This window comes from Periplaneta americana, chromosome 1 (genome assembly GCF_040183065.1).
Source record: "Periplaneta americana isolate PAMFEO1 chromosome 1, P.americana_PAMFEO1_priV1, whole genome shotgun sequence".
Taxonomy (NCBI): domain Eukaryota; kingdom Metazoa; phylum Arthropoda; class Insecta; order Blattodea; family Blattidae; genus Periplaneta; species Periplaneta americana.
In genome coordinates, this window is record NC_091117.1 from 195260769 (window position 1) to 195285831 (window position 25063).

General features: G+C 36.1%; 1 protein-coding gene across 4 annotated transcripts; it reads left to right on the forward strand.

The window, feature by feature from the left end:
- Positions 1–986: 986 nt before the first annotated feature.
- Positions 987–23626, forward strand: LOC138706164 (uncharacterized). Of its 4 annotated transcripts, none has more exons than XM_069835168.1 (4): positions 987–1081; positions 4748–4901; positions 7745–7915; positions 12651–23626. In XM_069835168.1, exons 2-4 carry the CDS (start codon positions 4872–4874, stop codon positions 16554–16556), a joined length of 4107 nt encoding a protein of 1368 aa, XP_069691269.1. In that variant the 5' UTR covers positions 987–1081; positions 4748–4871; the 3' UTR covers positions 16557–23626. The 4 variants fall into 4 exon arrangements, with proteins under 4 accessions (XP_069691269.1, XP_069691259.1, XP_069691279.1 ...); XM_069835158.1 differs by having other exon boundaries at positions 1014–1170; XM_069835178.1 differs by lacking the exon at positions 987–1081 and adding an exon at positions 2172–2268.
- Positions 23627–25063: the final 1437 nt, after the last annotated feature.

The following is a 25063-nucleotide window of genomic DNA, read 5'->3' on the forward strand; positions in this document are numbered from 1 at the left end:
TATGGTTGTGAAACTTGGACTCTCACTTTGAGAGAGGAACAGAGCTTAGGAGTGTTTGAGAATAAGATTCTTAGGAAAATATTTGGGGCTAAGAGGGATGAAATTACAGCAAAATGAAGAAAGTAACATAACGCAGAACTGCACGCAATGTATTCTTCACCTGTCATAATTAGGAACATTAAATCCAGAAATGCATAGTGTTAGTTGGGACGTCGGAGGGAAAAAGACCTTTGGGGAGGCCGAGACGTAGATGGGAGGATAATATTAAAATGGATTTGAGGGTTGTGGGATATGATGCTAGAGACTGGATTAATCTCGCACAGGATATGTAGGCCTATCGTTGGTGAGCGGCAATGAACCTCCAGGTTCCTTAAAACCCTTAAGTAAGTAATAGTGTGTAGTCTATTTTACGAATATCTCTCAGATAACAATGTTTTCGGAAAGAATGGTTCAATGACCCTTTCTTTAAGGACTGGTTTTAGCGGTCCCTGGTGAAAGTGATGAAGCAAAGTGTAGATTTTGTAAAGTCATATTTAATGCCAAACACAGCGATCTTTGTGCAATATATTAAAACAAAAAAACACATTGCTTCATCAAGAATGTTGGCCAGTTGCTGGCAGTTGTAAAGAAAAAAATAATAGATATTGCCAGGTACGTAAAAGAGGTACCGGTACCTATCAAGAGACGACTTCACATACATCTAGAATGTATGGCAGAGATATTGCCGCCACTGCAAGTAGCGGTAGTTCTGCTACTGAACAGTGAGGATCCAGACATTGATCCTGATGATTCTGAGGAAATTTAAATCAGGTAATCAGGCAATCATAATTTCAATTATTCAATATTAAAACATGTGATATATAATTAACTGTATCTATAAATGAAATGTCGAATTACTTGATTTTAAAGCATTTTATGAAAATCTGGCTGTTGGCAACACTGATAGCCGATAAAAGTCACGATATGATTTATCCATGGTCACGAGTTGTTAATCTGTGGTCACGAGGTCTGCCTGACCGCAGTAATGTGATGATGTGAAAGAAGGCGTGGCGTGTGTTTTGTGTTGCCTACGAATAATCTGGTAAGCAACGGTGTTTTGTTGTTACGGCGGTGACGATATTAAACATTTTTACTTTGTTTTTATAGAAGAAATACTTTCAATTCTGAGGTGTAAGTACTGAATATCGTAATAAAAAAAGGGATAAACTTCAGAACGCGGTCACCTTTCTTCCCTCTACCCCCAGAACTTCAACCTCGTGCACACAAAATGGATTATTAATTGTACCATACTTAAAAGTGTCTTTTTCGTAAGCATGATGATGTGCATTCGACAAACACAGACATCAACTTTTTTTTTTTAAATAAATTGTTGACAGTGAGGTAACTATTATGTATACTGCACCTAGGAATTTTTAAGGGAAATATTTAAAGAAAAGGAAAGTAAGTTACGTGTGAAATGAGATATATGTGGTAATGTGTAAGTGCAAACGGTTTTCTAGTGAAAGGAACGTATGAACATTAAACACATGATACGATATAATGTGAGGAACGCAAAACTTTAATAACCAAGTCGACCTGGTTGGCGCAGTTGGTAAAGCGCAAGCTATCTATGCCCGAAGTTGCGGGTTCGATTCCGGGCTAGGTCGATGGCATTTAGGTTTGCTTAAATGCGACAGCCTCATGTCAGTAGATTTACTGGCATGTAAAAGAACTCCTGCGGTAAAAAATTCCGGCACACCGGCGACGCTGATATAACCTCGACAGTTGTGAGCGTAGTTAAATAAAACATACATAACATTTAACATTTTCAATAAGCACTGGAATATAGTGAAGCACAACAAATAGTAATGAAATAGATATATTGTAACTTTGTTTCCAATTACGGTAGTCCATACTGACAACATCACTAAACAAAAATTACCAGACTTTGAAAATCCGTATATGCATGGCATATCAAAAGCCTAAAGTAGCTTAACCTGTCACAGATTCGTATATACAAGGCATATAAGCTTAAACTAACCTAACCTGTCACAGATACGTATATAAGGTATAGTGTGAGTATATATTAACGTGAAACTTCCGTAATATCACCAAAGTTATGTTGGTATGAGAGGTAAGACACTTGAAAGTGCATAAGCGCTTGTTTAACCGGGATTTTTTTTGCAGCAGGAGGGGAGAGATGCAGGTGATCGTTTATGCAAGGCAAGGCACAGAAGTATACAAAAAGAAAACCACTTCTTGCAGGGAATAAATTCTGAAGATACACAGGTCTTGTTGTTATACTGTTCGAAGAGATAAAAACAATTGTTTGTTCGAAGAGATAAAAACAATTATTGTTTTATAATAGAATACTTACTTTTGTCTGAAGTCTCCATAAATGTAGAAATTTGTATGACACCCTGCTTAATTCGAATTTACTAAAACAATAGAATTGTATTATATAACACACTTGTTTCATTAAAACAATTATTCGTGTGTTTAATTTCCTCGAGTCATATTTATATTTGTTGCTGTTGCTACAAAGTACTTGAATTTTTCCTCCTTTTCAAAAGATAAATTTCCAATTTTTATATTTCCATTTCGTACTACATTCTGGTCACGAGATGTAATCATAGGCCTACTTTGTCATTTCGGGATTTACTTCCAAACTTATCACATTACTTGCTTCAAGTAAAATTTTCGTGTTTCCTCTAATAGTTTGTGGATTTTGTGGATATTCACGTCATTTGCATAACAAGCACCTGATGTAACCCTTTTAATTCCATACCCTCTGAGTTTTCCTGGACTTTCCTAATGGCATATCCTAGAGAGCAAAGTTGAAAAAAATGACGATAGTGCATCTCCTTGCTTTAGCCCGCAGTAAATTGGAAAAGCGTTAGACAGAAACTGGCCTATATGGACTCTGCTGTATGTTTCATTGAGACAAATTTTAATTAATCAAACTAATTTCTTGGGAATACCAAATTCACTAAGAATATTATATAAAACCTCTCTCTTATCTGAATCATATGCTTTTTTGAAATCTGTGAACAACTTATGTACTGTGCTCTTATACTCCAATATCTGTTTAATACAAGAAATCTGATAAATAGTCGATATATTACGCCAAAAACCGTATTGATGACTCCAATAATTTCATTTAGGTATCGTTGCTAAGAATGAAGACGAAAACCAAACTTTACTGAAAGAACAAAAAACTCTTTGTAGACTTCACTTTTATATTTTTTTAATGCAATTGACCAAATTATCTTTTAAATCAGAAACAGACATAGTTGTTTTTACATTTTTTACGGATGAAGTTACGAGATTATCTTCCGATTGCTGCTGCTGCTGCTATGGTGCTACAGTCCAATTTGAGCTTTGGCCTCCTCAATGCGTCTCTTCCAATATTCTCTATCTATGGCCTTCGTTCTCCATGCCCTTATCCCTAGAATATTCACGGCGTCCTTTCTGACTTCATCCTCCCATCTTTTCCTGGGCTTTCCAACTATTCTTTTCCCATACATTTGTTGGGTGAAGGACCTTCTTGCTATCCGCTTCTCATCCATTCTCACTACATGTCCTGCCCACTGTAATCTTCTAAATTTAATAAATCTGGATACTTCCATATCTTTATATAACTGATATAACTCGGAATTATATCTTATTCTCCATCCTGTCTCATCTTGGACTGGGCCAAAAATCCGTCTTAAAATCCTTCTCTCGAAGCTATCTTCTGATTAAGTCAGCCAAATTTTTTTTTTTTTTAATTGAGATGCTACGAGGTTTTCATTCTGAGCTGATGATAATATGCAGTTAACTTTATTTCAATCGGTAATTATGTATGGAATTACAGGATGGGGTAGCTCATTTAAATCCAATTTTAATCCACTTTATTACAGAAGAAAATAATTAAAATATGTCTTCATAAACCTATTGATTTTCCATCTCAAAAATTGTTTTTAGGCTTTAATGTTCTTAAAATAAGACAAATTTATTATATTGTATTAATAATATTCATACATAAAAATCAAAATAATTTTGAATTGTATTCTCATAGTTATGAAACAAAAGGTATGAATTCATTAAGATTGTTTGAACCAAAATGTAACACTGCTACAGTATTTAATCATAGTAGTAATTTAGGCTCAAGAATATATAACAAATTTATATTTAAAAATCCTAATCTTGTCAATTCTAATAGTTCTAGTATTAAATTTAAAAAGTTGTGTATGGATTTTATAAAAATTGAAAAATTGTAAATTTAAATTTATATATTCTAATTGCATAGTAGACATAAGACAAATTGTATTATATACTTCTTAATATCAATTCAGAAATCCGCCCCTGAGCACGAGTTCTACTCTTTCAGGGGCTAGCTAACATTTTTCTTTATATATTATATTTTATGTTACAATTATTAGCAAAATAAATAAATAAAATAATTATGGGTGCTATTCACAGACATTTTGCTAGCCCGCGCTATGAGCATGCTAAACTAGCCCCGGCTATCGACTGGTTAATTGTACAGGATTCATATCACATCATATTGCTGACACTGGTTTATGAATACGAAAAACGTTAGTTCCTGATCATCCACTGGAAGCCCGTGCTAAGAATGTCTATGAATATGGCCCTATGACTTTAGACTAGATGTTAGACACGACATAGTGGCAGTGGAAAGGACTTGACAGTTTTAAATGGTATGAACTATATACAATCTGCATTCTGATAATAACTGTTTGATAATGGTTTTCCTTTGTTACAGACCTGTGTTATCAATGTGAGGATGAGGCAATGGAGATATTCTGTTTGTGTTGACAATTAGGAAGAAGGTTTTCCTCATCTGGATTAAACTTTGCATGTGTACACGTCAACAATAAATTGCTGAAATGGATACTGAACCGGATAATAACAGAGAAGTAAGTGCAGCACACCAGTTTACTACTGAAGCAAATTCACATTTTTTACATTGTTGCAATATTTACGATATTTAAGCTCTGAATAAATTTATGCTATCATAAAATGTATATTTTTTTCTTTTTTAATCAATGGCGGGTATTTGACTTACACATTCACCCATTTGAAACCAGTTATGTAGACCAGTTTACCGACAGTTGTTGCCCAGGATGTGCCATAGGAGGCTGGTCTACACTACACCCGCGATGAGATGGTTATGGAGATTTGTTTGGATGCCACAGGGGGAACCGGAGCTTCCCAGAGAAAACCCCTGTGTTACCTGGATCATGGTCTTGCTCAACATAAGTTATAAATTGGGGGTACACTGGGGATCGAACTTGGGTTCACAGGATTATAAGTCCCACTGCTCTAGCAGCGAGACCACCATGGCAGCTATAAAATGGATATTGTTTGTAACAACTTTTCTAATCGCTTTCATGTCAAGCAAATAATTTAAAAAAGGATCATGGAATGCAATTTTGAGAAATTCCTTTAATCATACTTGTTCTGCAGATGTGCTTCCATAAATTTGCAGCACAGATGTATCAGTAGTTTCTGCAGTGGTTGACAGCATAGCTGTATATTTACAATTTGTTGTTGGCCTAGGTGGTACAGTCGGTAGAGTACTGGTCTTCTGTGTCTGAGGTTGCGGTTTTGCTCCCGGGTCAAGTCAATGGCATTTAAGTGTGATTTACTAGCATGTGAAAACCGGGACAAAATTTTGGCACACCGACGACACTGATATAACCTCGGCAGTTGCAAGCATCGTTAATAAAACATAATTTAAATTTTAATTTACAATCTGTTGGCTGCATTGTAACACTTCACATGACGTGTCTCCATCTGTCTGCTACTGCCCTCATTTTGTGCATGCACACCGTCATTTAATCAGATTTTGAAAAATTCCACCATCGCACAATCAAAAGTTTTTCCATTATTATTCTTATTATTATTATTATTATTATTATTATTATTATTATTATTATTATTATTAATTATTATTATTATTATTATTATTATTACTACTACTATTATTATTATTATTACTACTATTATTATTACTATTATTATTATTATTATTATTATTTATTATTATTATTATTATTATTATTATTATTATTATTATTATTATTATTATTATTATTATTATTATTATTATTATTATTATTATTATTGCTAGGATTTTGATGAATTGCATCTTTTCTCTAATAAGCCAGAAACATAGCTGCTTTAGTATTTATATATTATGTGATAAACTGAGTGTTTAAAGACATATTTGTTAGGGTATTTTTTTTGCATTTTTTGCCTGTTTCAACTCATAAGAGCATCTTTTGTTTTATTCGGTCATTTTTTGAGGGATTTTCATTTAATTTTGGCCATAAATCCCCATTATTAATGTAAAATAATGTTCATTTCCTTTCATATTTTCTTTACATTTATCTCAAACAGCAGAAATAACTAAAATGCTCTCTCAATTATTATCACTCAATAAAAGAGTTGTGTTCCAATGGATACCATCCCATTGTGGAATCCTGGGAAACGAGAATGCGGATGGTTTAGCAAAGAAGGGCAGCACTGCTACTTACAGACCTGTTACTAAATCTACGTATTACTCTGTGAAGAGATTTATTAAATCTACATACTTAGATTTCAACAAACAAAATTTGATAACACAATCCCAAGGGAAAAAATGGAACTCTCTGCATCAAAATTCACAGTTAATTCCCGATTTACCACGAAAATCGTCTGTAGCTGCATTTAGATTGGCAACAGGCCATGATTGTTTGGTCAAACACCTGCATAGAATTGGAATATATCAGTCCCCTAACTGCCCATTGTGCAACTCAAACCAAGAAATCGATTCGGAACACCTCAAAATCTGTGCTTCAGTGGCTAGTCATGATAATGTCTTTGAAAAATATTGGAGTGCAAGAGGTCAAATGACTTTATTGTCAAATGCCTGGCATTAGAAAACAACAACAACATATTTTCTTGACATATTTTGTCCATTAATACCCATTATTTTGTATAATATTTTAATCGTTTTTCTACACAAATATTGCCATTTTAATGTAGTACACCCCATGTAATGGATCAGTCCAACCATCCCTTCAATATAGACTCTTCTATACCTGCTAATTCTGGATAAGAGAGATCTTGTGGTAGACTACATGGAAACTAAAAGTAAAGTAAATCCATGGTGCTACAGCCCATGAAGGGCCAAGACCGACCAGCCGACTACTGACCTCAGGTCCACATACCGACGCAGAGGTGAACGATCATACATGGAAACTACATCAAGTAAAATAATTAATTAAAGTGTACTACTTAGAAAAAATTATGTAACATTTAATTTAATTACTAGTCTAAATATTAAGTAGTACAAAATCCTCTTTTCCTACTAAGCCAATTATGTAAGATCAATGTTTAGGGCATTTTAAGGGCATTTTTGAAAGATTTTTAAGTCATAAATGCATTGTTTTTAGGACATTTTTTCATGATTTATAGGTCATCAAAATCCTAGCCCTAATTATTATTATTATTATTATTATTATTATTATTATTATTATCATTATTATTATTATTATTATTATTATTATTGATATTATTATAATAATCATCATCATCATTATTAATTTATCATTCAAATTAAAATTAAAGATTCTTTGGATAGTATTCTCCATATGTATTTTTATTCTGAAACTTGAAGAAGCAAGAGACCGTAATTGTAGGTCTACTTAATAGTGTTGATCTTGTTAAATGTAATTTAATGTAATTCATTCTCATTGATCTTCGTTCTCTACAGAATTATAATGAACTGGAGAAGAGGCTGAGAGAGGAAATGGAAAGAGAATTGAATAAGCTTAAACAAAAGCAGAAACAAGAATATCATGAGTTACAATGTAAATTGGAACTGGAATTACGACAGATACTGCTACAGCGAAGAGGTACAGAGTCACCTGGAACCTTCATGCAGGTACATAGACTTGATGCTGTATCATCCTGTTGTCTCGTAACTCGAACTACTGTATGTGCTTTTACATTTTCTGTTGTTATTAGATCTCAGATGTTTAGTTTCTAAATATGACTAGGTTAATCACAAAATTGGTGTCTTAATCCAAAAATGGGACATGGGCGGATATTTATTGCAACAAAGGCAAAGAGGCTCACTAGTTGGATAGTGAGTTAAAGATCATCCTTCAAGAACAGTGGCGATACCTATACACAGATGTAAATACACATGCTATGATTTATATTCAGTTGTTTGCATAGACTTTATTAATTAAGTACTAGTAATTAGCTAGAGGGGAAAATTATAATTTAATACTGTACCACATTCACGGATAAAATATGCATTTTTTCATTAAAAATTTAAAATGTGCATTTTCCCTCACAATATGCATTATGAAACACTGGTCAAATTGTCTGTGAAGGTGCGACTTGCATAGTATATCATTTCTGCATACATTTAAATATATAAATAACATGCATTTCGCATACAAATCTGATTATGTGTGATTTCTACTCCTTTTCTTTTACACATTTTCGGTAAAATATCTTATATTTCTTGTATATATTTCTTGTCCTCTTATCACAGCCTGGGTACTTGTTCTAAAAATGACCCTTTATTATCTATGCCTTGCTATAAAACAGCTCATTATTCTTCCTCTTTCACAGCATCAGCAACTCTACTCTCTCAGGAACTGTCGAACAAAATTGCAATTTAAAAATAAATTGTTTAAACACGTGACCAGTACTAAGCCATATAACTCACTTCATATTTAATTTTCCCGTTCCTTTATCCTATCATGATTGTTGTATGTACTGTTATCATTGAAATTATAAATATACATTGTAATCCTACAAATTGTTAGTACATATTTCACTCATTTTTCTGAAAATGTCTTCTATTTTAAAATGTCTTCTATTTTCCTCATTCATGTTTAATTCCCCTTTTTTGTGTGTGTGTGTGTGTGTGTGTGTGCGCGTGCGTGCGTGCGTGCGCGCGCGCGCGCACTTTTTTTTTTCCCCCTCTCAGTGTTATATAGTTATAATTTACTTTGAATTTGTTATTCTTGTAGTTTGTAATATTGGTTCACTTACCGCTTGCATATTCACTGAGTGTAACTTCTAGCCTTATATTATTTTGTAATTATTATTTAGTATGTTTGCATTATTTTACTCAAGTTGTGCTTGTATGACTATATAAATTTTTATTAGTATTCTTTAAATATGTTAATCTGTAATCATTAACTTGTATTACTACAAATTCTATCTGCTTCTTTTGTTTTTGGCCAAGTGAAAGAGAAGGCCTGATGGCCTTAACTTCGCCAGAATAAATAAATATTATTATTGTTATTATTATTATTATTATTATTATTATTATTATTATTATTATCTATTTATTTATTTATTGACCTTTCACTAGCTCTTTTGTCAGTTTCACCACAATAAAAAATTTTTTTTTTTATCAAAGAAAAACTTTTATACAATGATGTAGGCCTACAATACAATTGTGCTTAAAAGTTATAAATACTGTGCTATGAAAGCAAACAATAAACATGTATGGAAGTTGCAGTCCTATGACTGTCCTCGGGCAATAGATAAAAGAAAACAAAAATGTTAAACTTCACACAACATCGGAATGTCTTTTTCTTTTTAATCTTCTTATTTGACGAGGCATCAAAAACATTAAACTGAAAACTAGTGCAATAGATCTATGTGCCTAGCTGCACTCAATCTGAAAGCAGTGTTCTGGCACGAACTTCCTAAGACTGGTTGCTACAAGCCCTTACCCTTACACAGTATGTGGTAGGGATGATTTTGCAGCTGGAAACAGGAACATTTACTTGTGGGAGAGGTTGTTCTTCCACAACTTGTAAAAGAGTGAATACCTGCTTTCAAAGAAATGATCCCAAGAACTTCCACACAATTATTGCAGACTCATACACTGTTCAGTTTTTATCCTTACTATTTAAGTGGTCGTACTGTATAACTTCTATGTAGGATGTCTTCCACAGGTGTCAAAAGAAATTGTATTGAACTTATTATTGAAAAAAAAATTGCAAATAATTGAGAGGTGTGGGGATAGAGAAACTGTGGCTAATGTCGCGTTAGAATAGGAGATTGGCATTATAACTGTGCGTAATTTAATTAAGAACAAGAATAATGTGTATGAAGTATGTAAATCTACAACAGGAGACATCTGCTATTAATTTCTTTCTGCAGACAACCATCACCCCTGATCCCTTGATCCTTAAATCCCTGTCATTGACAACTGGACTTAAATTAGTGAACTTCTGATCCAATACCTATAGCCGCGACGGTGTTATTCCCGGCGTGACTCCTCCTCTTTGCTTATGTCTTAGGAAGTGAAGGCTCTATAAAGTCTAGGTAGGTAGTATCGTTCGCCATTTTTGTTCTTTCGTTGCTGAGCTACCATACGAGGAATCTATTTGCCACACCATTAAACATTATCATGTCATAGCTCCTAAGATAATAAATCAAACACACTGTAATTCAGCAAATAATTGAGCGGCAAATAACAGCTTCGTGTGCTTTCTGCGAACACCAACGAAAGAGCGAAAATGGCGGGCGATTATATTAAGAATTTATCGAGCCTTAAGAAATGAATAACATCTTCATAAGCAAATCACAAGACGCACACATTTAAATGTAGCCGACCTGCAATGCGATTGGCTGCCGGAAATTAGAGCGACGGGACTATAGCATGATACACATGCAATTGTAGGCCTAAGTACTGTATTGTGCACGAAAATCTTCTATGATACGGATTATCCAATTTCTTTGATTAACCATACAGTCCACCCTCTTCATTACCACAGATAATAGAGGTTCTACTGTAAGTACTAAAAATGTACATGAACTACCCAGATCTAGTACTAAAGTACTAGGAGTGGCAATCCTGTTTCTCAGGTTATTACTATTTCTACTATTATTTACTATTATTCACACATTGTTATTCGTGAAATGAACATATGGGAAAAAGACTGATGGGATTAGGTCCAAAAACATAGCACAAGTTACACGTTTTTGCATATTATCGCCGTGCTCTCATGGTTAACATTTGGCAGATCTTTGAGCGGCCTCATGCATAACATTCGGCAGGTCTTTGAAATTTAATTGCATTATTGTTTTCAATTTCTTATGTCGCCACTCCAATCACTCGCCTCAATTTCAATATTGCAACCAATAAGCTGCTTGCATTATTAAATGACATCTACTTGTCTAATCCACGTGGACTAAAACCGAGGTTGCAATGTCTTGTGCTGAGGACGAACATTAAGGTATGTTGTAGTGTAGGCTTTCACAGCCGGAGTTTATAGATCGAGATTCATTTTCTGGGCTGAGAGACCGTGGTCTATTGGTTGGTTTTATACCAGACGTTTCATCTGCAACTGTGGCAGACATCTTCAATGGAGTGGTATCCGAGGTCGCAAAACTCTTCTCTGCGTACCTGAGGCAACTGATCCTGTGGCTGGTTGTGCGGGCGTATTTATAGTGCAACTAGCAGGCCGAGGCCTGTTGTCGCTGTGGTCCGCAGTTGCAGCACATGTCTATTAAGAGGGCGATCACAACATATGATTCAAGGACACGGACATCTTGAGCACGACGACGCACTTCTTCCCCCATCTACATAGAGAAGCAATCGAAATCTGTAAACATGACAACTTTAATCGCAAGGAAGAAGGCGTAAAGCTAAACAAATGTTGGTACCCGGTCCTAAACAGAACAGATAAGAAGCCACTATAACAAAAGGACGGAACCCAGAACAGGAGCAGCGAACAAAGCAGTGCGGACCACAGCAACAACAGGCCTTGGCCCACGAGTTGCACTATAAATATGCCCGCACAACCAGGCACAGGATCAGTTGCCTCAGGTACACTGAGAAGAGTTTTGCGACTTCGGTTACCACACCACTGAAGATGTCTGCTGCAGTTGCAGACGAAATGTCTGGTATAAAACCAACCAATAGACCACGGCCTCTCAGCCCGGAAAATGAATCTAGATTTATTAAGGTATGTGTTTAAAAATTATTATTGAAGAGTTATTATTAAGAGTACTCGTATATGAAATAATAATAATAATGATAATAATAATAATAATAAAAAAGAAGGTAAAGGTATCCCCGTAATATGCCATGAAGGCACTTAGGGGGCATGGAGGTAGAGCCCCATGCTTTCCCTGACCTCGGCACTAGAATGAGGTGGTGTAGTCGGCACCACGCTCTGACCGCCTTTTACCCCCGGGAAAGACCCGGTACTCAATTTTATAGGAGGCTGAGTGAACCTCGGGGCCATTCTGAAAGTTTGGCAACGAGAAAAAATCCTGTCACCACCTGGGATCAAACCCCGGACCTTCCAGTCCATAGCCAGCTGCTCTACCAACTGAGCCAACTGAGCTACCTGGCCGCCTAATAATAATAATAATAATAATAATAATAATAATAGCCATTTAACAATATAACAAACTAGTGCATACTCGTATTCTTATCGAGGAAGTAGACGTGACAACGTGATGCTTAGAGTGAAACCTACAGAGCAACAATCGGTCGGCAAAATTATGTTTGAAAGCATACTGCACGTTATTGTATGATGTCGACATGTTAAGCATGAAAGCGCGGTGATAATATCTGTTGTTGTAATGACTTGACAATAATAATTTTTAAATTAGATTCCTTTGTGTTTCAGATCTGCGCCACAGAATATGAAAGAGCAAGTGGTGTAGCAAATATGACTGGAGAGCTATATGAAGTAAAGATGGTAGCACTACTGTTTGTGCGAGCACTGAATCAATCATTGGACTTTCACATCGCCTCCAGTATGAATGCGGCAGGTGCATTTGATGATGTGGTGCTCAGAGTAGGAAAGAAGACAGTGCTCATACAACTCAAACACCGTGAAAATACCTGCAAACAGATTGAACAGAAGGATCTTGTAAAGAAAAAGGGAAATTTTAGTCTTCTAAAGTATTACGAGTCATACTGTAAAGTGAGAAACAATTGGACAGAAGACAAAGACTTGCAACTTTGTGGAAATTTTCAGGATGCCTTGTTCATTGTGTATACTAATGCCAAAATGGCTGAAGATACAGGAAGCAATGTCTGTAACTGTGACTGGCGGAATATTCTTGGTACAGGAGGAAATTGCTTGCAATTCACAAGTGAAACTTGTCCACAAAGCGATCCTCCAGTTGATTTGGCAGATTATGCAGCATTTGTGTCGCAGCTGTGCTTTTTCACTGAAGAAGCTGCTGAGGACAAACTCGATGATTTCATCAGACAGGAAATCAAAGCAGCATGTGGTACGGACACAGGATATATTCAACTAATAGCCAAAGTGCAAGAGTGGTGGAGACATTCAAGTTCCTATCTCACAAATGAAACTCATTTCTGGTGGGATATTGTGCAATCATGCATTGCTGATCTATCACAAAAGAAAATAACAGAATTTGAAAATCTGAATGTAAAATTTCGTGATGAGTATGTGAAACAGATACAAACAAACCTGCCAGCTGTTGGGAACTTTTCTTGCATAGTTGCTAAAGGTACACTTGGTTGCACTGCTCTAACCAGTCTGAAAGTTTACCAGAGCCTGCATAATGACCGCCACATTTTCGTGGATGGCAACGTCCTTACGACTCATATGAGCAATATACAAGCTCTCTGGGGAAAGTGGTGTGATTTGCTAGTTGTGGTAGAGGATGGTCACACACCTCCCAATTTTATCCGCAGTTATCCTGGAAAAAGACTGGTCTACATATTAGGACACAAACCTGAAGAAGAGACAGTTGCTCACATCTTACATGAGGATGAGCCTAATCTAACACAACTGGATGATGAGTCTAGGGAACGTGTGTTTACTACCTTGGTAAACTTTCAGGGTCATGGTGTTGCTTTTGGGGAAGTAATTGGTTCCAATGAGCAAATGGTGTCAGCAGATGTCATTGTCAGAGTGTTAACGGGGGAATTTGTGTTGGGAAACACTTTATCTGGAGACGTGGACTACTACATCCCTCGTGTTATCAAGTCAGGATATCGAGTTAATAAGGATATCGTGTCTCATCCAATCACAGACTTGCCATTTACATTGGCCATGAGTGGAATGGAATTTGAAGCACTGAATAATGAAGATGGTGGTCACATCAAATCTGTCCATGATGTGGAAGACTTCCTGAAATTGACTGATGCTTGTGATACAGTTCACTGGCTTCATTGGGATGGCAATGCATTTGTATGGATGGAGTCCCAAGGAGACATGAATGTTTTGTTGCAGTATTTAACTGAACAGTTGACTTATGAGAACGTGGTGGATTCAGTTTTTGATATTGCACAGCGTGTGGTGCTCTTATCAGATGATCCTGGAATGGGCAAGTCTACACTACTGACACACGTGGCAAAGATCACAAAGAAGAAGCACCCAGCCATGTGGGTGTTCAGAGTAAACCTAAACAACTTCACCCCGAAGCTAGATGAATTACCAGAGAATCTACAACTGTCTGATGTCATTAAATTTCTTTTGGAAGTGTGTGGGGTCTCACTACATTGGAAAGATTTGTTTAAAAACATGGAGAACACTTCCATTCTTCTCGATGGGTTTGACGAAATAAGTCCCACTCACTCTGACAAGGTGGCTCTTATGTTAAGACTTTTACAGAAGACAAAAGTTAAGAAACTCTGGATCACTACACGACCAGTGACAGCATCACGCCTGCAACAGGAACTCTGTGCACGACCCTTCACTATAAGACCATTCTCAGAAAAAGATCAAAAAGATTTTTTAGCTAAATTCTGGAAGATACTTGTCCCTAACCTCAAGAAATCCCTTTTGGATAGCTTCATTACTAGGTTATTAAACTTAGCAGCAAAATATTTCAGTAATAAGGAAAAAGAATTTATGGGTATTCCTTTACAGTCAATGTTGTTGGCTGAGGCTTTTTTAGAAGACTTGAAAATATATAATTGCACTGGCAAAATGAAACTGCCACGCAAGTTTGCCATGTTCCAGCTGTACAAGAAATTTGTGGACCGTAAATTGAAAATATATTGCGAGAGGAACAATATGATTTTGAGTAGGCCTTGTGTTCGTCATAGTTATGAGAGAATGAAAAAGGAATTAGAAGAGAATCATATGATCTCTTCACTCATGGTACTTCTGTCCCCAGAGGACGTTAACAGACTTCCCAATTCGGAATGTATGAAGAAGAAGTTTGACAAGTTCGTAGAAGAGGTAGAGAAGGGCATTGAGAAAACTGGAATTATTACGCAGATTGTCAACTGTAAGCCTGAATTTATACACAGAACATTTGCAGAATACTTTGCAGCTCTCTGGTTTGCTGGTAACTTCGTAGCAGTGAAAGATTACTTGAAGGACAAACTTTTTGATCCTAATTTCCAGATAGTCAGAATATTTTTTGATAGAATACTTGCTGAGAAGTTCAGTTTGCACGTTTCTGTTCTGAATCAGGACGACATTTCATTTAACGAGATCTTGTCGGAAACGAAGGGGGAAGTGAATAAGAGAGACGATGGTGGACGGACAGCCTTGCACTTGGCTGTGATGAGTCACTTGGACACTTGGGATGGTGATACAAGCGGTATTATTGCAGAGCTGCTTGCACGTGGAGCAGAGATCAATGCCAAGGACAATGTATTCTGCTGGACACCACTTCGTTTAGCAGAAAGAATCAGAGCTTGGGCATTTGTGAATCTTCTGCTGGAAAATAATGCAGATACCGCTGATATGGTAATAACTAGGCAGAACCTCGAGAACCAAAATTATGTACAGGATGTGTTGGGAATTGCTGCGAGGCAAGGCCTTGTAAGTCTTGTAGAATTCATGTTGCACTGCGGGATAAGTGTAGGACACCCGATCTCTGTAACGCGTGGATTGTTTGGTAAGCCAGCATGTTGTGCAACGATGCTACATGAAGCTGCGGAGCACGGTCAGCTCAAGTTGGTGCAGTTTCTTGTGGAGCATGGCGCAGACATCGAGGCACGGGATGACGAGTACAATAGAACTGCATTGATGTGGGCAGCTGAACGTGGTGAATTGCCGGTGATCAAGTTCTTAATAGACAAACAAGCCGATATTAACACTCATGATAAATGGAGCAACACTGCATTGCAGTTGGCTTCTCAGAATGGTAAATTGGATGTGTTCAAATTCTTGATACAACATGCCAGCATGCCAAACAATGTTATGCACTGTGCAGCCGAGTCCGGTAACATTGATTTTGTCATTCATTTACTGGACTCTGGGCTCGAAATTGACTGTCGCAATGATTACCAAGAAACTCCGTTATGGCGTGCAGCTTGGTTTGGTCAGTTGAAGGTGACAGAGCTGCTATGCAAGCGTGGTGCTGATGTTGATGCTAAATGCTCGGTGTATTCACAGTCTTGTGGCTTGGCATACACTCCACTGCATGCTGCCGTCAGAGGTGGTTATTTGGAGGTTGTGCAGTGTCTCGTACAAAATCATGCTAGTCTCACTGCCAAGGACAGCTGGGGACGTACTCCACTAGATGTGTCACAGTGGTTTAAAGGAAATGATGATATATCTGAGTTCCTCAAACAAGAAACAACCCGTATACAGTAGAATTTCACTATAATGAATGCCAGTATAACGAAATATTCAGTATTAAGAAATTATTTTCTGTGCCTTGCATTTTTCCCATATAATTTAATCTTAAAATATTTCAATTTAACGAAATTCGTTTTTACGAAAAAAAAAAAAAAAAAAGAGCAAAAACTTATTATGGCGAACGCCAGTAGGGGAAGTTATCCCCACCCACGCCGCTTGGCACATCGCTCGCATGCTCTCTCTCTCTACTGTCTCTCTACTAATCTGCCCCGCTTCAATGGATCACTGCCTACCATTAGACAATACGCATTAGACAACTGTCCACAACCACAATGCAATATGCATTAGACAACTGTCCACAACATGTACTATTAACACAACACAACACAATGTAATCTGGTTTTCATTAAACAACACTCACCTGTTAACTGTGCACTGTCCTCGAAGTAACACAATAGTCACCAGAGCCTCGTTTGCTGTCATCAGGACCCGCCAATTTCAGGAAGAAGTACATGTCTTCGGTACGGCTCATCACTACATGTGGTTACGTCTGTACACGAAGCTGGACACGGACACAATGAAGCCCCACCAGCACGCGTTAACACTTATGCCACCCCCGTAGTCAACCCCTACCAAGTTACATTCACAAGCCCGCCAGTTTCTACCCACGCCATTCGGTCATTGTCCCCCCGCGCCATTCCATCATTGTCTCCCGTTATGAATCTTTGCAACAACCCTTGGACGATACTGCAAGATGTTATAGGCTAAGACATATCAACAACACACATTGCATTTCTACAATACGTTATGGCAGTTCCCTTAAACATAAATAGATTCATTTTCCCTTCTACCCCCAACTCGCCTCGGTAGCCGTAGAATGATAAGAATTTCACTATAATGAATGCCAGTATAACGAAATATTCAATATTAAGAAATTATTTTCTGTTCCTTGCATTTTTCCCCATATACAGTAGAACTTGTTTATAGCAACCTTGTTTTGTGCGACACCTCGCCTATAACGTCAAATATTCTGTGGTTCCAACTAATTCCCCGTAAGACATATGCTTTCCTACCTTGCTTAATACGACAAACGCATATGCATCTACCTCGCATATAACGTCATTTTCAACCTTAGTTTGGAATAAGATTTTCTGAGAACCAAAATATTTTAAGAAATATTTTGTTGAAATCTGATCCTGACAAATTCTTTACAGTCTCCTTCTGTCATAGACCTCTGGAATGCAGGTGGATTCCCCATCCCATTGTAACCTGCCCGAATTCATGCGGTATTAGGCTAGATCAGTTTCGACAGGAAGTTTTCACTAATTGCATGCATTTTAACGCAGTATGGCCATTAGAAGAAGTGAGTGACGCTTTAGAGGTCATTAGAATTATGAACATGTTCTATGAAGCTAGGGGAGGGAGCAATGAAATTGCAACTGAAATAATGAACAGAGAACGTAATTTAGCCCTAGAAAGTGTGTATTGGGCAAGTAGAAGACAACAGAATAGAATGACTGATTACTTCACTTCTAAATAAAGTAGTTTGGTGAGTACTGAACAAACTGTTTTAATACAGAATACTGTATTTATAATTGTAGGCCTACGTGTATTTTATTATGTTCAATGTAGGCTTAAAAGTCAATACATAAATCTAAAATAAGTATAATTAAGTTTGGTATTTTTCATTTTCCACCTCACTAGATTGATAATGTGAATCTCGGTTACTACGACACTCGTCTATAACAACATTATTTTTAAGGTCCCATGGATGTCGTTATAACCAAGTTCTACTGTAATTTAATCTTAAAATATTTCAATTTAACGAAATTCGTTTTTACGAAAAAAAAAAAAAATAGGTATAATGGAATAAAAAATTTCGTTCCCTTGCCAAAAAAGAAATAGTTTTTTAACGAACTATATTTTAAATACAGAATACAATTCGTTAGCAAGTAGGAACCTATTTTGTACACTTCTTCATAAATCAAATCAATCTTCTTAATGTATCCAGCTGTTTGCTGACAACATATAGTTCGCTGTAGTCTATTCAGTTGTTGTTTTTCACGAGAAATGAGGGGTATTTTGATCGGTGTTCATTATAGATGCCTGTTTCTAGTAGCCAGAGTTGGGGTGTAGAAGATATAACTTAAAAAACTATAAACCTCACATTTATTTGAATAATCAAGAAATTCAGTGCAATCCAATTCCTAAGATCCTAGGATTAATTTTTGATGAAAAACTTTTATGGAAAACACATTTAACCAATGTTGCTTCACAGTGTCTACCACGATTAAATCAATATTGCAAAACAGGCAACATATTTGCAACCAAGACCTCTTCATGTGATATCTCTATCCATTGCTTTTGCTTCAGTAAAGTCTCATTTTACAAACCTATGGATCAACAATTGGCTCTCTTCTGACAAAGGAAAAATTTTACAATCTGTTCAAAAGAAACCAAATGACCTGGAAATGTACAAAAACTTGCCCAGACATGTTCAAACATTTTTAACAAGAGCCAGAACAGGTCACATTGTCACTCAATTGTACCTACACTGATTTCAAATTTCTGATAAACCTACTTGTCTGAGGTGTAATAATCATGATGAAGATCTGGAACTGTCTTTCATAAGTTCGTGAAACATTTTAGAAATTCACTACAAATAAATTAAGCAAAGGATAATTATAATTCTTACATTGATAGAACGAGAAACTTTCCAAATTTTGTTAGGAAAAAGCCTATATTGCATAGTTTCCATGGTTTGCCGCTAGAAGGAGTAGTAGTGAATTAGTTTTTTAGGAAAGAGCCTGTATTGCATAGTTTTCATGGTTTGCAGCTGTGAGGAGTGCGGTAAATGTCTTTTGTGCAGTTTCAAAGGTGAAGGTCTGTAGATCATTTTTCTTCATGGAGCGCACAGTTACTAGAAGAACCTACTTAGTAGTTACTTACAATGACTTTTAGAGAACCCAGAGGTCAGTTGCTGCCATCACATAAGAATACATTTTATTATCCTCCCATCTACGTCTTCTTGGCCTCCTCAAAGATATTTTTTTCCCCCCAGCCTCCCAACTAACACACTATGTGCATTTCTGGATTCGCCCATACATGCTACATGCCCTGCACATCTCAGATGTCTGGATTTAATGTTCCTAATTATGTCAGGTGAAGAATACAATGCATGCAGTTTTGCGTTGTGTAACTTTCGCCATTCTCCTGTAACTTCATCCCTCTGAGCCCAAATATTTTGCTAAGCACCTTATTCTCAAACACCCTTAACCTTTGTTCCTTTCTCGAACCTGCTTAAACATATTGGAAAACTGGCTGATGCCACAGATAAATGACAGTCATAATTGCATTTTTCAACAAGACTGCTGTCCAGCTCATTTCGACAATGACATACAAGGCTATCTTAACACATATTTAAAGGACGCTGTAGATAATATGACATCTTAATGCGGTGCCCACCCAGGTCACAGGATTCAACACCTTGCGATTTTTTCTTGTGGGGATTTGTGAAGGACTTTGTTTTTACATCACCACTCCCTGTTAACCTTCAGGAACTTAGCAGCTATGGCACTGGTCGATCGTGATATGCTGACATGCGTGTGGGATGAAATGGATTATCGGCTAGATGTCTGCCGTATCAGCAAAGGTGGACACATTGAGCATTTGTGAGATGTATAAAAAACTTGGAGAGTGTGCCTACATTTCTGTGTAATAAAATGTAGTATTTGTTGCTTAGTTTATTTGTGGTGGATTTCTAAAATGTTCACGGAGTTACGAAAAACCCAGTATTATAATAATATAGTAATTGCATAGTGCCCACTTGGTCATTAAATATCTAGCTACTGTAGTGTTTACTATGATGCAGATGTCTCCGAATTTAATTTTTTTCATGTTGTTCCCTTGTTATCCCCATTTAGTTTTCTTCTGCCAATCACAGCTCACTAATCTCGCAACATGGAGCCTCCTAAAACAGCTGCTTAATCTCACAATATGGCTTTCTATACAACATGGCACCTCTTGTCCTAAAAAGTGCTTAATGAAAGTTGCATTTTGTACTTTTCCTATGACTTTCTTTAAACTTTTTCTTATCAAATACAATGCAAATTCAGCCTTTTATTTTATTTAAGAATATGTTTTAGATCTAGATGCAAAATATGCGGAATTTAGGGTGTAAGTACTTACTGGCTTTTAAGGAACCTGGAGGTTCATTGCCACCCTCACATAAACCTGCCATTGGTCCCTATCCTGAGCAAGATTAATCTAGTCTCTACCATCATATCCCACCTCCCACAAATCCATTTTAATATTATCATCCCATCTACATCTCGGCCTCCCCAAAGGTTTTTTTCCCTCCGGTCTCCCAACTAACACACTATATGCATTTCTGGATTCGCCCATACATGCTACATGTCCTGCCCACCTCAAACTTCTGGATTTAATGTTCCTAATTATGTCAGGTGAAGAATACAGTGCGTGCAATTCTGTGTTGTGTAACTTTCTCCATTCTCCTGTAACTTCATCCCTTTTAGCCCCAAATATTTTCCTAAGAACCTTATTCTCAAACACCCTTAATCTCTGTTCCTCTCTCAAAGTGAGAGTTCTAATTTCACAGCTATACAGAACAACCGGTAATATAACTGTTTTATAAATTCTAACTTTCAAATTTTTTGACAGCAGACTAGATGACAAAAGCTTCTCAACCGAATAATAACAGGCATTTCCCATATTTATTCTGCGTTTAATTTCCTCCCGAGTATCATTTATATTTGTTACTGTTGCTCCAAGATATTTTAATTTTTCCACCTCTTCAAAAGATAAATCTCCAATTTTTATAGTTCCATTTCGTACAATATTCTGGTCACGAGACATAATCATATACTGAGTCATTTCGGGATTTACTTCTAACCCTATCGCTTTACTTGCTTCAAGTAGAATTTCCGCATTTTCCCAAGTAGCAGTAAATAAATAAGCATGCTTTTTTGTTTATAAAAATGACATTTCAATATAACGAAACTCCACTATAACGAAGTAATTCCAGAGGTCTCTAGAATTTCGTTATACTGGTATTATACTGTATCATGAATGTTCAAGTTCCTGGAATTTTTATTTTCTAGATGTACTGGTTTTGTATTTTCTCACCTGACATTTTGACCATCTTGTCATCTACATGAGGGAATCAGGAAAAGATGACAGAGATTTTTGATAAGAAAATAACAGCAATAATTATAAGTTTGTCTTGCATTTTCTAATAAACAATTTTGTAGATGTTCCTGCTATCTTTTGTTAAGTTTTCAGAAGTAAATGGATATTTTATTTGCAAGTATATATGTATTTTGTTAGTTATACCTCCAGGTATATTCAGTTAGAATTTATTGGACTACTGTCTAATTTCATTTCTGGGGTAAAAAAGATAGAATTAATTACCCTCGATGTATATGTGATAAGTAGAGATGATAACTGGCAGAGTTGAATCTTGTCACAGTGATAATTGAAGAGCGGTTTTGCTAGACTCGATAGATGCACAAAACTACTTTTCTCAGAAAACGAGTTTTGTTGTATACACAATTTAGAAAACGAGTTTTGTTGTATACACAATTTATGTTTTGGGATGGAGATGTAGTAGTATATTGAAATGATAGCCGACCAAATTTTGGATTTAAAATATCGGCATCCTAGTCAATTCAAATGAACAAAAAAAGAAAATATAAATTAATGTTAGAAAAACATATAATGAAATTAAAAAAAAAAATAATATTCTGCGACAAGATGTGGTAGCTATCAAAACGATAAAAATTTATTGAAAATAAATAATAATATACACTGAATATTATAAAGATGAATAGAGATGGTGATTGATGATGTTCAATGAAGATTTTAAAATGGTTGATGCAATTGTCTGAAGAGTCTTTTCAGGAACCTTTAATTTTCTGAGGATCTCCAATGTAAATTTGGGAATTGTTCCTTGCGCATCAAACATAAGTCCAATGATATTCCAATCTTGAATATTATATTTATGACTGATATCATCACAGCATGGAAGGAACTTCACTTGATCAACTTTATTGAGACTGTTTACATGATGATTAAATTCTGGAAGAAAGAATGAAAAATTGTAGAACAATGTATGGTAACTTACATCGAAAACAGAACAAAAATCGAGGTTGGTATTATAATGACGTGTGCATTATTCCATCGTACCCTAACCTAACTCATTAATAATGAATTTGACATTATGAGTTTGTATACACTACCATATTATTAGTACATTCAAAATATATGTTTAGACTTAACAGATAATTATATTGTCTTGTATAAGTAGAGCAACTTGACATTCCTGGGCACCTTTTGCATTTCGATGACTGCTGTCGCACTGAAGTCCATGTATGCACTGTATCGATCCCTCGGATTGTTTCAGTCATGTAGGTCTTCGATTCTTTGCTGCTTTATTCAGAGTTTTTGGATGCTTAGATATCCTTCCTTCTTTAACTTCTAACACTATTGAATCATACTCGTCAAACCAATGCATTTTGTCTGTTATACTAATTCCTGCTAAATCAGAAAACATGTAATACTATAAATAAAGTATCTCGTTGCCAAGGCCTTATCTCGTATGTTATTTTCTTTCGTACAATCGGTCATCTATCGAGATTTGCTATAACTATGTGCATGCATCTATAGAGTTTTGCAAAATCTCTTATGATTTCTCCAGCCTCTACACACAGTATGAATCGAGTTATGCAAAATCTGATTGCATAGGTGTTGCAGAAGCTAAATATATATATCGTAATAACTCATTTTCGCAAAATTTTGCATCTATCAAGTTCAGCAAAACTACTCCACAATTGATCAGTACATTTTTCTAGAATCTCTCACTCAGGGATAAGGTTTCTTTATGTGCCACAAATCTACGAAATATTCTGAAAATTGTGTGATTGGGTGTGTAAAAGTTTTATATACTGACATGTTTGTAAATACTTCTTTAACTTTAACTGATCGCATTTCAGATTGATCAGAGTAATTACATTTGAGACAAAAGAATAATTATTTCTGAGATGAATATATGTATATATAATTTATAATGATGGTTGTCTTCATTTCCATTCTTATATGTTCTGGTTCCTGAATACCCATTTATTCTCACTACCTTATTAGTCCGTCAATTACCTTTGTAGTACTACAGGGACATCATTTTATTTTTACTAACATTTCTAATATTAGCCTGGCTATACCTTTGGATCAACGGTTGTGAACCGTAAACACCGTTTGCTGCCCCCTTCCACGACTGGAGTTAGATGATACTGGGGTAATATACAAAAAAATCACTTTACTAGATATAGGAGGGAAGAAAAGTAGTTCATCCATTTACGTAAACTAGGAAATATCGCGGTTTTATGTTTGATAATTTTCATTAGGTTTTTGTTTAATCAAAATACAGTACAGTATTAATAATGAGTCTTTATACTCACAAACTGAGCTGTCCATGCGGATGTATTCATTATGCAGTGTATATTATACTGTCTATAGCACATTAGCATACAATATAGAGAATGAAGTTAAATTGAAAAATAATCAAATATGGATATTTGAACACATTTTTGAAAATGGCCGTTCATTTCAATACAGACTTCAGTTCTAATACGCATATTATCGCACTATAGACTATTGTACCCAATTTCAATTACCAATTTCGTCCTTCGTACCAGGATCTTATGTTGAAATAATTCTGTACCTACTCTATAAAAGAGTACCTTACGTACTGTAAATTCAATCTTCACTTCTGCCTGATCCAAAAAGATAAAATTACTCAGACATGCTATCTACTGTCTGTCCAAGTGATTATGTCGCAGGGTCGTAGAAAGGGGGAAAAATCACGTGACAGTTAATTACTTAACGAGACCCTTTTATTTAAGTTATTTTAAGCAGTTATGTAATAATACATAGACGTCCAATTCCTAACAGAAATTAATGTTCTCAGAAAAGAGCTAAAACAGCCCAGCCACTAGCTTTTACAGAGAGGCGAATAGAAGTGGGTGGGGGAAACCATGATGCGACGTAGGCAAATGGACGACAGTACCTGTGCGAAAATGATTCAATATTGAAAGCTCTTTCGTCACTGGAAAACTCGAACATATTTTTGGAACGTACTGTTTACTGTGACCATAAGACTACTATGACTATATGCGGCCTTGGTTCTGTGTGGAGGACGGTTGAACTTCATTAGTAGAAGGGGTGGGAGTGAAGTACATTCAAAAACTCAGGTACAATAAAAATTGAAGTAAAAATAAAATGATGTCCCTGTACATTATGATGTTATATCATGCAGAGGCAACTGTAGTCTCAGACAAAAGATTTGCCCACAGACATAGCTGTCTGTGAAGTGAGGAAAGAGCATTTAGCTCGTAAGTTTGCCTGTACATGTTGTAAATCTACTACATAAGACCACCATTAGTTTGCTTTCTGTTTAAGGAAGCCATGTAAGGATTTTGGAAGAACCAAAATTACTTCTACCTGGGGCC